The 16653-nt window shown below is 50.0% G+C and overlaps 1 protein-coding gene and 2 long non-coding RNA genes across 8 annotated transcripts in view; 2 read left to right on the forward strand and 1 right to left on the reverse strand.

Annotated features, from left to right (window-relative positions):
* Nucleotides 1–426: 426 nt before the first annotated feature.
* The window catches only part of LOC127925217 (FERM, ARHGEF and pleckstrin domain-containing protein 1-like), a gene marked incomplete at its 3' end in the record, with an annotated part of 70349 nt that continues 54122 nt past the window's right edge, over nucleotides 427–16653 (reverse strand). The window contains exons 13-19 of the mRNA XM_052510096.1: nucleotides 12916–12997; nucleotides 9939–10176; nucleotides 5523–5653; nucleotides 5321–5389; nucleotides 2251–2340; nucleotides 1942–2024; nucleotides 427–549 (exon numbers count right to left, since the gene is read on the reverse strand). Of these exons, the coding sequence (XP_052366056.1) occupies nucleotides 427–549; nucleotides 1942–2024; nucleotides 2251–2340; nucleotides 5321–5389; nucleotides 5523–5653; nucleotides 9939–10176; nucleotides 12916–12997 (816 nt within the window). The remainder of the gene's footprint in view (nucleotides 550–1941; nucleotides 2025–2250; nucleotides 2341–5320; nucleotides 5390–5522; nucleotides 5654–9938; nucleotides 10177–12915; nucleotides 12998–16653) is intronic.
* LOC127925215 (uncharacterized) lies at nucleotides 560–1427 on the forward strand. Its single transcript, XR_008120104.1, has 3 exons — nucleotides 560–805; nucleotides 878–1057; nucleotides 1130–1427. It is a non-coding gene; the product is annotated as an uncharacterized LOC127925215 (long non-coding RNA).
* LOC127925214 (uncharacterized) lies at nucleotides 14683–15831 on the forward strand. 6 transcript variants are annotated; one of them, XR_008120102.1, is made up of 5 exons: nucleotides 14683–14785; nucleotides 14943–15093; nucleotides 15348–15469; nucleotides 15534–15626; nucleotides 15665–15828. It is a non-coding gene; the product is annotated as an uncharacterized LOC127925214 (long non-coding RNA). The 6 variants fall into 6 exon arrangements; XR_008120100.1 differs by having other exon boundaries at nucleotides 15348–15594; nucleotides 15697–15831; XR_008120103.1 differs by having other exon boundaries at nucleotides 15441–15626; nucleotides 15665–15829.

Here is a 16653-nt window from a genome sequence, read left to right on the forward strand (position 1 = left end):
TCAGTAGAAGGTCTGTTACTCTGCTCTATCAGGTCTAGGGGTCAGGGTCAGGTACTATGACTTACTGCGGTCTGATCGACTGGTGGACTGTAGATCAGTAGAAGGTCTGTTACTCTGCTCTATCAGGTCTAGGGGTCAGAGGTCAGGTACTATGACTTACTGCGGTCTGATCGACTGGTGGACTGTAGATCAGTAGAAGGTCTGTTACTCTGCTCTATCAGGTCTAGGGGTCAGGGGTCAGGTACTATGACTTACTGCGGTCTGATCGACTGGTGGACTGTAGATCAGTAGAAGGTCTGTTACTCTGCTCTATCAGGTCTAGGGGTCAGGGGTCAGGTACTATGACTTACTGCGGTCTGATCGACTGGTGGACTGTAGATCAGTAGAAGGTCTGATACTCTGCTCTATCGGGTCAGGGTCAGGTACTATGACTTACTGCGGTCTGATCGACTGGTGGACAGTAGATCAGTAGAAGGTCTGTTACTCTGTTCTACCAGGACTACAGCCATCCTGATGTCCTCCATCCATTTCACCATCTCTGAAACACAGCTTGGTACAGAGTACAGACATGGGTTAGATACACAGCTAGGTACAGAGTACAGACATGGGTTAGATACACAGCTAGGTACAGAGTACAGACATGGGTTAGATACACAGCTAGGTACAGAGTACAGACATGGGTTAGATACACAGCTAGGTACAGAGTACAGACATGGGTTAGATACACAGCTAGGTACAGAGTACAGACATGGGTTAGATACACAGCTAGGTACAGAGTACAGACATGGGTTAGATACACAGCTAGGTACAGAGTACAGACATGGGTTAGATACACAGCTTGGTACAGAGTACAGACATGGGTTAGATACACAGCTAGGTACAGAGTACAGACATGGGTTAGATACACAGCTAGGTACAGAGTACAGACATGGGTTAGATACACAGCTAGGTACAGAGTACAGACATGGGTTAGATACACAGCTAGGTACAGAGTACAGACATGGGTTAGATACACAGCTAGGTACAGAGTACAGACATGGGTTAGATACACAGCTAGGTACAGAGTACAGACATGGGTTAGATGCACAGCTAGGTACAGAGTACAGACATGGGTTAGATGCACAGCTAGGTACAGAGTACAGACATGGGTTAGATACACAGCTAGGTACAGAGTACAGACATGGGTTAGATACACAGCTTGGTACAGAGTACAGACATGGGTTAGATACACAGCTTGGTACAGAGTACAGACATGGGTTAGATACACAGCTAGGTACAGAGTAGAGACATGGGTTAGATACACAGCTTGGTACAGAGTACAGACATGGGTTAGATACACAGCTAGGTACAGACATGGGTTAGTTTAACACCCCTGCTCTAGAACACCCTAAAACACTCTAAACCACCCTAGAACACCCTGGAACACTCCAAACCACCCTGGATCACTCTAAACCACCCTGGAACACTCTAAACCACCCTGGAACACTGTAAACCACCCTGGAACACCCTGGAACACTCCAAACCACCCTGGAACACTCTAAACCACCCTGGAACACTCTAAACCACCCTGGAACACTCTAAACCACTCTGGAACACTCTGGAACACTCCAAACCACCCTGGAACACTCTAAACCACCCTGGAACACTCTAAAACACTCTAAACCACCCTGGAACACTCTAAACCACCCTGGAACACTCCAAACCACCCTGGAACACTCTAAACCACCCTGGAACACCCTAGAACACTCCAAACCACCCTGGAACACTCTAAACCACCCTGGAACACTCTAAACCACCCTGGAACACCCTGGAACACTCTAAACCACCCTGGAACACTCTAAACCACCCTGGAACACTCTAAACCACCCTGGAACAGTGTAAAACACCCTAAAACATCAAGAAAATGGAATAACACCCAGAACACATCTAGAACACTTGTACCTTGCTGCCACGACGACAGACTGGCGCTGACCAAACAGAGTGAAGGAATGAGGAACTCCCCACTCATCCTCACTCTCCCTGATCTGAGGACACAGACACAGGTTGGATCAGAGGAGAGTGACCTCTACTAATTTACAGCTGTGTCATGTTATCTGAAGCTAACAGCATGGGGCCAGCTTCCCGGACACACATTAAGTCTAATCCTGGAATAAATGTTCTCTCTATATATCTGGCGTTTTTGGACGAGGCTTAATGTGTGTCCAGGAAACTGGCCCATAATGTAATGGTTCAGGTTCTGGAGACTCTTACTGTCATGCCGTAGAGAGGCAGCTGGCCGTGAACTTTGAACTGGTTGTCTGCTGTCATACCTCTGCTGGTGTACACCAGGGAATCACTGAACTGGAGGAGGAGAGGAACACAGAGATATAATGAGACATCACTGAACTGGAGGAGGAGAGAGAGAGAGAGGAACACAGAGATATAATGAGACATCACTGAACTGGAGGAGGAGAGAGAGAGGGAGGAACACAGAGACATAATGAGACATCACTGAACTGGAGGAGGAGGAGAGAGAGGGAGGAACACAGAGATATAATGAGACATCACTGAACTGGAGGAGGAGAGAGAGGGAGGAACACAGAGATATAATGAGACATCACTGAACTGGAGGAGGAGAGAGAGGGAGGAACACAGAGATATAATGAGACATCACTGAACTGGAGGAGGAGAGAGAGAGGGAGGAACACAGAGATATAATGAGACATCACTGAACTGGAGGAGGAGAGAGAGAGAGGGAGGAACACAGAGATATAATGAGACATCACTGAACTGGAGGAGGAGGAGAGAGAGGAACACAGAGATATAATGAGACATCACTGAACTGGAGGAGGAGAGAGAGGGAGGAACACAGAGATATAATGAGACATCACTGAACTGGAGGAGGAGAGAGAGAGGGAGGAACACAGAGATATAATGAGACATCACTGAACTGGAGGAGGAGAGAGAGGGAGGAACACAGAGATATAATGAGACATCACTGAACTGGAGGAGGAGAGAGAGGGAGGAACACAGAGATATAATGAGACATCACTGAACTGGAGGAGGAGAGAGAGGGAGGAACACAGAGATATAATGAGACATCACTGAACTGGAGGAGGAGAGAGAGAGAGGAACACAGAGATATAATGAGACATCACTGAACTGGAGGAGGAGAGAGAGAGGGAGGAACACAGAGATATAATGAGACATCACTGAACTGGAGGAGGAGAGAGAGAGGGAGGAACACAGAGATATAATGAGACATCACTGAACTGGAGGAGGAGAGAGAGGGAGGAACACAGAGATATAATGAGACATCACTGAACTGGAGGAGGAGAGAGAGAGGGAGGAACACAGAGATATAATGAGACATCACTGAACTGGAGGAGGAGAGAGAGGGAGGAACACAGAGACATAATGAGACATCACTGAACTGGAGGAGGAGAGAGAGAGGAACACAGAGATATAATGAGACATCACTGAACTGGAGGAGGAGGAGAGAGGGAGGAACACAGAGATATAATGAGACATCACTGAACTGGAGGAGGAGAGAGAGAGGGAGGAACACAGAGATATAATGAGACATCACTGAACTGGAGGAGGAGAGAGAGGGAGGAACACAGAGATATAATGAGACATCACTGAACTGGAGGAGGAGAGAGAGGGAGGAACACAGAGATATAATGAGACATCACTGAACTGGAGGAGGAGAGAGAGGGAGGAACACAGAGATATAATGAGACATCACTGAACTGGAGGAGGAGAGAGAGGGAGGAACACAGAGATATAATGAGACATCACTGAACTGGAGGAGGAGAGAGAGAGGAACACAGAGATATAATGAGACATCACTGAACTGGAGGAGAGAGAGAGGGAGGAACACAGAGATATAATGAGACATCACTGAACTGGAGGAGGAGAGAGAGAGAGGAACACAGAGATATAATGAGACATCACTGAACTGGAGGAGGAGAGAGAGAGGGAGGAACACAGAGATATAATGAGACATCACTGAACTGGAGGAGGAGAGAGGGAGGAACACAGAGATATAATGAGACATCACTGAACTGGAGGAGGAGGAGAGAGGGAGGAACACAGAGATATAATGAGACATCACTGAACTGGAGGAGAGAGAGGGAGGAACACAGAGATATAATGAGACATCACTGAACTGGAGGAGGAGAGAGAGGGAGGAACACAGAGATATAATGAGACATCACTGAACTGGAGGAGGAGAGAGAGAGGAACACAGAGATATAATGAGACATCACTGAACTGGAGGAGGAGAGAGAGAGGGAGGAACACAGAGATATAATGAGACATCACTGAACTGGAGGAGGAGAGAGAGAGAGGGAGGAACACAGAGATATAATGAGACATCACTGAACTGGAGGAGGAGAGAGAGAGGGAGGAACACAGAGATATAATGAGACATCACTGAACTGGAGGAGGAGAGAGAGAGAGAGGAACACAGAGATATAATGAGACATCACTGAACTGGAGGAGGAGAGAGAGAGGGAGGAACACAGAGATATAATGAGACATCACTGAACTGGAGGAGGAGAGAGAGGGAGGAACACAGAGATATAATGAGACATCACTGAACTGGAGGAGAGAGAGAGAGGGAGGAACACAGAGATATAATGAGACATCACTGAACTGGAGGAGGAGAGAGAGGGAGGAACACAGAGATATAATGAGACATCACTGAACTGGAGGAGAGAGAGAGGGAGGAACACAGAGATATAATGAGACATCACTGAACTGGAGAGAGAGAGAGAGGGAGGAACACAGAGATATAATGAGACATCACTGAACTGGAGGAGGAGAGAGAGGGAGGAACACAGAGATATAATGAGACATCACTGAACTGGAGGAGGAGAGAGAGAGGAACACAGAGATATAATGAGACATCACTGAACTGGAGGAGGAGGAGAGGGAGGAACACAGAGATATAATGAGACATCACTGAACTGGAGGAGGAGAGAGAGGGAGGAACACAGAGATATAATGAGACATCACTGAACTGGAGGAGGAGAGAGAGAGGAACACAGAGATATAATGAGACATCACTGAACTGGAGGAGGAGGAGAGAGGGAGGAACACAGAGATATAATGAGACATCACTGAACTGGAGGAGGAGGAGGAGAGAGAGAGGGAGGAACACAGAGATATAATGAGACATCACTGAACTGGAGGAGGAGGAGAGAGGGAGGAACACAGAGATATAATGAGACATCACTGAACTGGAGGAGGAGGAGAGAGGGAGGAACACCGAGAGGGATAGGGTGAGTGAGGAGCAGAGGAGTCATGTGACAGGAAGTAGGAAGTAATGACTAACCAGGAAGAACATTCTTTGCTGTAGTCCTTTCCCTGAGAGCTTACTGAGACAGCCCAGTCTGATAAACTCCTGGTGACAGAAACAACAACATGCCTGGAAGTTAGATACACTAAAGGACAACATGAGGACTGATGTACTACAACTTGGAATAAATCAGTACAATTACTTGTCAAAGCAAAGCCAGGGAAAACTGTTCTCTTACCCTGCCAGGTATAGCCAGGTCCTGGATGCCTGTCAGATCTTTCTTCAGTTCTAGAAGCTTCTGGATGTTCTCCATCTTCATCATGGTTCCCTGAAGCTGCAGCACCATCTCTGATACATCAGCTAGGGCAGCTGGAGGAGGAGTGTTAGTACACACACCATCTCTGATATATCAGCTAGGGCAGCTGGAGGAGGAGTGTTAGTACACACACCATCTCTGATATATCAGCTAGGGCAGCTGGAGGAGGAGTGTTAGTACACACACCATCTCTGACATCAGCTAGGGCAGCTGGAGGAGGAGTGTTAGTACACACACCATCTCTGATACATCAGCTAGGGCAGCTGGAGGAGGAGTGTTAGTACACACACCATCTCTGATATATCAGCTAGAGGAGGAGTGTTCTCTCTCTAACACACACCATCTCTGATATATCAGCTAGGGCAGCTGGAGGAGGAGTGTTAGTACACACACCATCTCTGATATATCAGCTAGAGGAGGAGTGTTCCCTCTCTAACACACACCATCTCTGATACATCAGCTAGGGCAGCTGGAGGAGGAGTGTTAGTACACACACCATCTCTGATACATCAGCTAGGGCAGCTGGAGGAGGAGTGTTAGTACACACACCATCTCTGATATATCAGCTAGGGCAGCTGGAGGAGGAGTGTTAGTACACACACCATCTCTGATATATCAGCTAGAGGAGGAGTGTTCCCTCTCTAACACACACCATCTCTGATACATCAGCTAGGGCAGCTGGAGGAGGAGTGTTAGTACACACACCATCTCTGATATATCAGCTAGAGGAGGAGTGTTCCCTCTCTAACACACACCATCTCTGATATATCAGCTAGAGGAGGAGTGTTCTCTCTCTAACACACACCATCTCTGATATATCAGCTAGAGGAGGAGTGTTCCCTCTCTAACACACACCATCTCTGATATATCAGCTAGAGGAGGAGTGTTCCCTCTCTAACACACACCATCTCTGATATATCAGCGAGAGGAGGAGTGTTCTCTCTCTAACACACACCATCTCTGATATATCAGCTAGAGGAGGAGTGTTCTCTCTCTAACACACACCATCTCTGATATATCAGCTGGAGGAGGAGTGTTCTCTCTCTAACACACACCATCTCTGATATATCAGCTGGAGGAGGAGTGTTCCCTCTCTAACACACACCATCTCTGATATATCAGCGAGAGGAGGAGTGTTCCCTCTCTAACACACACCATCTCTGATATATCAGCTAGAGGAGGAGTGTTCCCTCTCTAACACACACCATCTCTGATATATCAGCGAGAGGAGGAGTGTTCCCTCTCTAACACACACCATCTCTGATATATCAGCGAGAGGAGTGTTCCCTCTCTAACACACACCATCTCTGATATATCAGCGAGAGGAGGAGTGTTCTCTCTCTAACACACACCATCTCTGATATATCAGCTAGAGGAGGAGTGTTCTCTCTCTAACACACACCATCTCTGATATATCAGCTAGAGGAGGAGTGTTCTCTCTCTAACACACACCATCTCTGATATATCAGCTGGAGGAGGAGTGTTCCCTCTCTAACACACACCATCTCTGATATATCAGCGAGAGGAGGAGTGTTCCCTCTCTAACACACACCATCTCTGATATATCAGCGAGAGGAGTGTTCCCTCTCTAACACACACCATCTCTGATATATCAGCGAGAGGAGGAGTGTTCTCTCTCTAACACACACCATCTCTGATACATCAGCTAGAGGAGGAGTGTTCTCTCTCTGAGATATTAACTAGACAACTAGGGGAGCAGAGTTCTCTCTGAGATATTAACTAGACAACTAGAGGAGCAGGGTTCTCTCTGAGATATTAACTAGACAACTAGGGAGCAGGGTTCTCTCTGAGATATTAACTAGACTACTAGAGGAGCAGGGTTCTCTCTCTGAGATATTAACTAGACAACTAGGGAGCAGGGTTCTCTCTGAGATATTAACTAGACAACTAGGGAGCAGAGTTCTCTCTGAGATATTAACTAGACAACTAGAGGAGCAGGGTTCTCTCTGAGATATTAACTAGACAACTAGGGGAGCAGGGTTCTCTCTCTGAGATATTAACTAGACAACTAGAGGAGCATGGTTCTCTCTGAGATATTAACTAGACAACTAGGGGAGCAGGGTTCTCTCTGAGATATTAACTAGACTACTAGAGGAGCAGGGTTCTCTCTCTGAGATATTAACTAGACAACTAGAGGAGCAGGGTTCTCTCTGAGATATTAACTAGACAACTAGAGGAGCAGGGTTCTCTCTGAGATATTAACTAGACTACTAGAGGAGCAGGGTTCTCTCTCTGAGATATTAACTAGACAACTAGAGGAGCAGGGTTCTCTCTGAGATATTAACTAGACAACTAGAGGAGCAGGGTTCTCTCTGAGATATTAACTAGACAACTAGAGGAGCAGGGTTCTCTCTCTGAGATATTAACTAGACAACTAGGGGAGCAGGGTTCTCTCTCTGAGATATTAACTAGATAACTAGGGGAGCAGGGTTATCTCTTGAGATATTAACTAGACAACTAGAGGAGCAGGGTTCTCTCTTGAGATATTAACTAGACAACTAGAGGAGCGGGGTTCTCTCTGAGATATTAACTAGACAACTAGAGGAGCAGGGTTCTCTCTCTGAGATATTAACTAGACAACTAGAGGAGCAGGGTTCTCTCTCTGAGATATTAACTAGACAACTAGAGGAGCAGGGTTCTCTCTGAGATATTAACTAGACAACTAGAGGAGCAGGGTTCTCTCTGAGATATTAACTAGACAACTAGAGGAGCAGGGTTCTCTCTGAGATATTAACTAGACAACTAGAGGAGCAGGGTTCTCACAGATATAAACTAGACAACTAGAGGAGCAGGGTTCTCTCTGAGATATTAACTAGACAACTAGAGGAGCAGGGTTCTCTCTTGAGATATTAACTAGACAACTAGAGGAGCAGGGTTCTCTCTGAGATATTAACTAGACAACTAGAGGAGCAGGGTTCTCTCTGAGATATTAACTAGACAACTAGAGGAGCAGGGTTCTCTCTGAGATATTAACTAGACAACTAGAGGAGCAGGGTTCTCTCTTGAGATATTAACTAGACAACTAGAGGAGCAGGGTTCTCTCTGAGATATTAACTAGACAACTAGGGAGCAGGGTTCTCTCTTGAGATATTAACTAGACAACTAGAGGAGCAGGGTTCTCTTGAGATATTAACTAGACAACTAGAGGAGCAGGGTTCTCTCTGAGATATTAACTAGACAACTAGAGGAGCAGGGTTCTCTCTGAGATATTAACTAGACAACTAGAGGAGCAGGGTTCTCTCTGAGATATTAACTAGACAACTAGAGGAGCAGGGTCTCTCTGAGATATTAACTAGACAACTAGAGGAGCAGGGTTCTCTCTGAGATATTAACTAGACAACTAGAGGAGCAGGGTTCTCTCTGAGATATTAACTAGACAACTAGGGGAGCAGGGTTCTCTCTTGAGATATTAACTAGACAACTAGAGGAGCAGGATTCTCTCTTGAGATATTAACTAGACAACTAGAGGAGCAGGGTTCTCTCTTGAGATATTAACTAGACAACTAGAGGAGCAGGGTTCTCTCTTGAGATATTAACTAGACAACTAGAGGAGCAGGGTTCTCTCTTGAGATATTAACTAGACAACTAGGGGAGCAGGGTTCTCTCTTGAGATATTAACTAGACAACTAGAGGAGCAGGGTTCTCTCTGAGATATTAACTAGACAACTAGAGGAGCAGGGTTTCTCTGAGATATTAACTAGACAACTAGGGGAGCAGGGTTCTCTCTTGAGATATTAACTAGACAACTAGAGGAGCAGGGTTCTCTCTGAGATATTAACTAGACAACTAGAGGAGCAGGGTTCTCTCTGAGATATTAACTAGACAACTAGAGGAGCAGGGTTCTCTCTCTGAGATATTAACTAGACAACTAGAGGAGCAGGGTTCCTTCTGAGATATTAACTAGACAACTAGGGGAGCAGGGTTCTCTCTGAGATATTAACTAGACTACTAGAGGAGCAGGGTTCTCTCTGAGATATTAACTAGACAACTAGAGGAGCAGGGTTCTCTCTCTGAGATATTAACTAGACAACTAGGGGAGCAGGGTCTCTCTGAGATATTAACTAGACAACTAGGGGAGCAGGGTTCTCTCTGAGATATTAACTAGACTACTAGAGGAGCAGGCTTCTCTCTGAGATATTAACTGGACAACTAGAGGAGCAGGGTTCTGAGATATTAACTAGACAACTAGAGGAGCAGGGTTCTCTCTGAGATATTAACTAGACAACTAGAGGAGCAGGGTTCTCTCTGAGATATTAACTAGACAACTAGAGGAGCAGGGTTCTCTCTGAGATATTAAGTAGAGGAGCAGGGTCCTACCTCTGCTGTCTCTGAAGTCTTGGTGTGTGGGGGGGTAGTGTTTGCAGAGTCTCTCCAGAATCAGTTTGTAGTGCAGCAGACGATGCAGGGGGCGTAGCAGGAACATGTTCAGGGACAGGTAACACACCTTCTGCTGCTCAAACTCTCCACACAACTCCTGCAGCCGCGGGGAGGCACGACAGGAACGCTCTAACTCAACCAACACCTCACCGTGACGCTGCAGGAGGGACGTCAACTGCTGCTGGGGCAGAGAGGAGAGGGGTTAGGAGAGAGGAGAGGGGTTAGAGAGAGAGGAGAGTGGTTAGAGGGAGAGGAGAGGGGTTAGGGAGAGAGGAGAGGGGTTAGGGAGAGAGGTTAGGGGGAGAGGAGAGGGGTTAGGGAGAGAGGAGAGGGGTTAGAGAGAGAGGAGAGGGGTTAGAGAGAGAGGAGAGGGGTTAGGGAGAGAGGAGAGGGGTTAGGGAGAGAGGAGAGGGGTTAGGGGAGAGGAGAGGGGTTAGGGAGAGAGGAGAGGGGTTAGGGAGAGAGGAGAGGGGTTAGGGAGAGAGGTTAGGGGGAGAGAGGAGAGGGGTTAGAGAGAGAGGAGAGGGGTTAGGGGGAGAGGTTAGGGGAGAGAGGAGAGGGGTTAGGGAGAGAGGAGAGGGGTTAGGGGGAGAGGAGAGGGGTTAGGGGGAGAGGAGAGGGGTTAGGAGAGAGGAGAGGGGTTAGGGGAGAGAGGAGAGGGGTTAGGGAGAGAGGTTAGGGGGAGAGAGGAGAGGGGTTAGAGAGAGAGGAGAGGGGTTAGGGGGAGAGGTTAGGGGAGAGAGGAGAGGGGTTAGGGAGAGGGGTTAGGGGAGAGAGGAGAGGGGTTAGGGAGAGAGGAGAGGGGTTAGGGGAGAGGTTAGGGGAGAGAGGAGAGGGGTTAGGGGAGAGGTTAGGGGGAGAGAGGAGAGGGGTTAGAGAGAGAGGAGAGGGGTTAGGGGAGAGAGAGGAGAGGGGTTAGGGAGAGAGGAGGGGTTAGGGGAGAGGTTAGGGAGAGAGGAGAGGGGTTAGTGGGAGAGGAGAGGGGTTAGGGGGAGAGGAGAGGGGTTAGGGGAGAGGAGAAGGGTTAGGGGGAGAGGAGAGGGGTTAGGGAGAGGAGAGGGGTTAGGGGGAGAGGAGAGTGGTTAGGGGGAGAGGAGAGGGGTTAGGGAGAGAGGAGAGGGGTTAGGGGAGAGGAGAGGGGTTAGGAGAGAGGAGATGGGTTAGGGGGAGAGGAGAGGGGTTAGGGAGAGAGGAGAGTGGTTAGGGGAGAGGGGGAGAGGGAGAGGAGAGGGGTTAGGGGAGAGGAGAGGGGTTAGGGGAGGGAGAGGGGAGGGGAGAGGAGGGTTAGGGGAGAGGAGAGGTTAGGGAGAGGAGGAGAGGGGTTAGGGGGAGAGGAGAGGGGTTAGGGGGAGAGGAGGAGAGGGGTTAGGGGGAGAGGAGAGGGGTTAGGGGTTAGGAGAGGGGAGGGGAGAGGAGAGGGGTTAGGGGGGAGAGGGGTTAGGGGAGAGGAGAGGGGTTAGGGGGAGATGGGTTAGGGGGAGAGGAGAGGGGTTAGAGGAGAGGGGTTAGGGGGAGAGGAGAGGGGTTAGGGGAGAGGAGAGGGGTTAGGGGGAGAGGAGAGGGGTTAGGGGAGGAGAGAGGGGGTTAGGGGAGAGGAGAGGGGTTAGGGGAGAGGAGAGGGGTTAGGGGGAGAGAGGAGAGGGGTTAGGGGAGAGGAGAGGGGTTAGGGGAGAGAGAGGGGTTAGGGAGAGGAGGAGAGGGGTTAGGGGAGAGGAGAGGGGTTAGGGAGAGAGGAGAGGGGTTAGGGGGAGAGGAGAGGGGTTAGGGGGAGAGGAGAGGGGTTAGGGGAGAGGAGAGGGGTTAGAGGAGAGAGGAGAGGGGTTAGGGAGAGAGAGAGGGGTTAGGAGAGGGAGAGGAGGAGGGGGGTTAGGAGAGAGGAGAGAGAGGGGTTAGGGAGAGAGGAGAGGGGTTAGGGAGAGAGGAGAGGGGTTAGGGAGAGAGGAGAGGGGTTAGGGAGAGAGGAGAGGGGTTAGGGAGAGAGGAGGGGTTAGGGGAGAGGAGAGGGGTTAGGGGGAGAGGTTAGGGAGAGAGGAGAGGGGTTAGGGGGAGAGGAGAGGGGTTAGGGGGAGAGGAGAGTGGTTAGGGAGAGAGAGAAGGGTTAGGGGGAGAGGAGAGGGGTTAGGGGAGAGGAGAGGGGTTAGGGGGAGAGGAGAGGGGTTAGGGAGAGAGGAGAGGGGTTAGGGGGAGAGGAGAGGGGTTAGGGGGAGAGGAGAGGGGTTAGGGAGAGAGGAGAGGGGTTAGGGAGAGAGAGAGGGGTTAGGAAGAGAGGTTAGGGAGAGGAGAGGGGTTAGGGAGAGAGAGAGGGGTTAGGGAGAGGAGAGGGGTAGGTTAGGTAGAAGATGTAGGGGTTAGGGGAGAGGAGAGGGGTTAGGGGAGAGGAGAGGGGTTAGAGAGAGAGGAGAGGGGTAGGTTAGGTAGAAGATGTAGGGGTTAGAGAGAGAGAGGAGAGGGGTAGGTTAGGTAGAAGATGTAGGGGTTAGAGAGAGGAGAGGGGTAGGTTAGGTAGAAGATGTAGGGGTTAGAGAGAGAGGAGAGGGGTAGGTTAGGTAGAAGATGTAGGGGTTAGAGAGAGAGGAGAGGGGTTAGAGAGAGAGGAGAGGGGTAGGTTAGGTAGAAGATGTAGGGGTTAGGGAGAGAGGAGAGGGGTAGGTTAGGTAGAAGATGTAGGGGTTAGAGAGATAGGAGAGGGGTAGGTTAGGTAGAAGATGTAGGGGTTAGAGAGAGAGGAGAGGGGTTAGGGGTAGGTTAGGTAGAAGATGTAGGGGTTAGCTGCTACTGTATAGATGCCAACCCCATGTGATTATCATGATCAACCCCATGCGATAGTCCTAGATATTCATCAGATGGCTCCACCTATAACCCACAGGTCATTACTCTGAGGACATGTTGAAGGGAACGATATCCACGTCTACTGTACCTTTAACCCCTGAATGTTCTTCAGCATGACGTCACCCACACGCTGGTAGTCTCCTTTAACGTGGGCGTTGGACCGTCCCTCCCTGGTGACAGAGAGAAATCAACATGGTGACCTGCTGCTAAGCCTAACCCTGCAGGAGACAGACAGACAGTGTTTCCTCTCTCAGTGACACCATAGTGAGGGGCAAGTGGAGAGACAACAGGGTTACCTGCTGCTAAGCCTAACCCTGCAGGAGACAGACAGACAGTGTTTCCTCTCTCAGTGACACCATAGTGAGGGGCAAGTGGAGAGACAACAGGGTTACCTGCTGCTAAGCCTAACCCTGCAGGAGACAGACAGACAGTGTTTCCTCTCTCAGTGACACCATAGTGAGGGGCAAGTGGAGAGACAACAGGGTTACCTGCTGCTAAGCCTAACCCTGCAGGAGACAGACAGACAGTGTTTCCTCTCTCAGTGACACCATAGTGAGGGGCAAGTGGAGAGATAACAGGGTTACCTGCTGCTAAGCCTAACCCTGCAGGAGACAGACAGACAGTGTTTCCTCTCTCAGTGACACCATAGTGAGGGGCAAGTGGAGAGACAACAGGGTTACCTGCTGCTAAGCCTAACCCTGCAGGAGACAGACAGACAGTGTTTCCTCTCTCAGTGACACCATAGTGAGGGGCAAGTGGAGAGACAACATGGTGACCTGCTGCTAAGCCTAACCCTGCAGGAGACAGACAGACAGTGTTTCCTCTCTCAGTGACACCATAGTGAGGGCCAAGTGGAGAGACAACAGGGTTACCTGCTGCTAAGCCTAACCCTGCAGGAGACAGACAGACAGTGTTTCCTCTCTCAGTGACACCATAGTGAGGGGCAAGTGGAGAGACAACCTGCTGCTAAGCCTAACCCTGCAGGAGACAGACAGACAGTGTTTCCTCTCTCAGTGACACCATAGTGAGGGGCAAGTGGAGAGACAACAGGGTTACCTGCTGCTAAGCCTAACCCTGCAGGAGACAGACAGACAGTGTTTCCTCTCTCAGTGACACCATAGTGAGGGGCAAGTGGAGAGACAACATGGTGACCTGCTGCTAAGCCTAACCCTGCAGGAGACAGACAGACAGTGTTTCCTCTCTCAGTGACACCATAGTGAGGGGCAAGTGGAGAGACAACATGGTGACCTGCTGCTAAGCCTAACCCTGCAGGAGACAGACAGACAGTGTTTCCTCTCTCAGTGACACCATAGTGAGGGCCAAGTGGAGAGACAACAGGGTTACCTGCTGCTAAGCCTAACCCTGCAGGAGACAGACAGACAGTGTTTCCTCTCTCAGTGACACCATAGTGAGGGGCAAGTGGAGAGACAACATGGTGACCTGCTGCTAAGCCTAACCCTGCAGGAGACAGACAGACAGTGTTTCCTCTCTCAGTGACACCATAGTGAGGGCCAAGTGGAGAGATAACATCACTCATTCAGTTACCCATCTGTCCATCTCTAATTGAAACCACGTTGCAACAGCGTGATTAACAGCTGAGAAGCATCAATCCCCGGGAGAAGATCAAACACTTCCTGTGAGTGGTTGAGAGGGTTATGACACGTTGACTGCATTCCTGAGATTCTCCAACCCACATGTACCTACTAGAGAACACTGAGCTAATCGGCGTAGTTACACAGCTCCACCAGCAGATGGGGTAGTGGAGCAGTATGCACATGGTCTGTCCTCTCAGAGCAGTATTCACTAGGTCTGTCCTCTCAGAGGAGCAGTATTCACTAGGTCTGTCCTCTCAGAGCAGTATTCACTAGGTCTGTCCTCTCAGAGCAGTATTCACTAGGTCTGTCCTCTCAGAGGAGCAGTATTCACTAGGTCTGTCCTCTCAGAGCAGTATTCACTAGGTCTGTCCTCGCAGAGCAGTATTCACTAGGTCTGTTCTCTCAGAGGAGCAGTATGCACTAGGTCTGTCCTCTCAGAGGAGCAGTATGCACTAGGTCTGTCCTCTCAGAGGAGCAGTATTCACTAGGTCTGTCCTCTCAGAGGAGCAGTATTCACTAGGTCTGTCCTCTCAGAGGAGCAGTATTCACTAGGTCTGTCCTCTCAGAGCAGTATTCACTAGGTCTGTCCTCTCAGAGCAGTATTCACTAGGTCTGTCCTCTCAGAGGAGCAGTATTCACTAGGTCTGTCCTCTCAGAGCAGTATTCACTAGGTCTGTCCTCTCAGAGGAGCAGTATTCACTAGGGTCTGTCCTCTCAGAGCAGTATTCACTAGGTCTGTCCTCTCAGAGGAGCAGTATTCACTAGGTCTGTCCTCTCAGAGGAGCAGTATTCACTAGGTCTGTCCTCTCAGAGGAGCAGTATTCACTAGGTCTGTCCTCTCAGAGGAGCAGTATTCACTAGGTCTGTCCTCTCAGAGGAGCAGTATGCACTAGGTCTGTCCTCTCAGAGGAGCAGTATGCACTAGGTCTGTCCTCTCAGAGCAGTATTCACTAGGTCTGTCCTCTCAGAGGAGCAGTATTCACTAGGTCTGTCCTCTCAGAGGAGCAGTATTCACTAGGTCTGTCCTCTCAGAGCAGTATTCACTAGGTCTGTCCTCTCAGAGGAGCAGTATTCACTAGGTCTGTTCTCTCAGAGGAGCAGTATTCACTAGGTCTGTCCTCTCAGAGCAGTATTCACTAGGTCTGTCCTCTCAGAGGAGTAGTATTCACTAGGTCTGTCCTCTCAGAGGAGCAGTATTCACTAGGTCTGTCCTCTCAGAGGAGCAGTATTCACTCAGAGGAGGTCTGTCCTCTCAGAGGAGCAGTATTCACTAGGTCTGTCCTCTCAGAGGAGCAGTATTCACTAGGTCTGTCCTCTCAGAGGAGCAGTATTCACTAGGTCTGTCCTCTCAGAGGAGCAGTATTCACTAGGTCTGTCCTCTCAGAGGAGCAGTATTCACTAGGTCTGTCCTCTCAGTTCCACGGGGCAGTATTCACTAGGGGTCTGTCCTCTCATGGGTGTTCCATGGGTCGGGGTCTCTGATGGGTCGTGCACCAGGGGTCTCTGATGGGTCGTCCACCAGGGGTCTCTGATGGGTCGTCCACCAGGGGTCTCTGATGGGTCGTCCACCAGGGGTCTCTGATGGGTCGTCCACCAGGGGTCTCTGATGGGTCGCCCACCGGGGTCCACCAGGGGTCTCTGATGGGTCGTCCACCAGGGGTCTCTGATGGGTCGTCCACCAGGGGTCTCTGATGGGTCGCCCACCAGGGGTCCACCAGGGGTCTCTGATGGGTCGTCCACCAGGGGTCTCTGATGGGTCGTCCACCTGGGGTCTCTGATGGGGTCCACCAGGGGTCTCTGATGGGGGTCCACCGGGGTCCCCCAGGGGTCTCTGATGGGTCGTCCACCAGGGGTCTCTGATGGGTGGGCTCGTCCACCAGGGGTCCTGATGGGTCGTCCACCAGGGGTCTCTGATGGGTCGTCCACCAGGGGTCTCTGATGGGTCGTCCACCAGGGGTCTCTGATGGGTCGTCCACCAGGGGTCTCTGATGGGATCCACCAGGGGTCTCTGATGTCCACCAGGGGGGGTCTCTGATGGGTCAGGGGTCCACCAGGGGGTCTCTGAGGGGTCTCTGGGTCGTCCACCAGGGGTCTCTGATGGGTCGTCCACCAGGGGTCTCTGTCCACCATGATGGGTCAGGGGTCCCCCAGGGGTCTCTGATGATGATCATTCCTGTATGACCGGCTGCTGTAGTGACTCACTGAAGAGTGGTGCTGAAAACCTGGACGTA

The sequence above is a fragment of the Oncorhynchus keta genome, unplaced genomic scaffold (assembly GCF_023373465.1).
Source record: "Oncorhynchus keta strain PuntledgeMale-10-30-2019 unplaced genomic scaffold, Oket_V2 Un_contig_5319_pilon_pilon, whole genome shotgun sequence".
Taxonomy (NCBI): domain Eukaryota; kingdom Metazoa; phylum Chordata; class Actinopteri; order Salmoniformes; family Salmonidae; genus Oncorhynchus; species Oncorhynchus keta.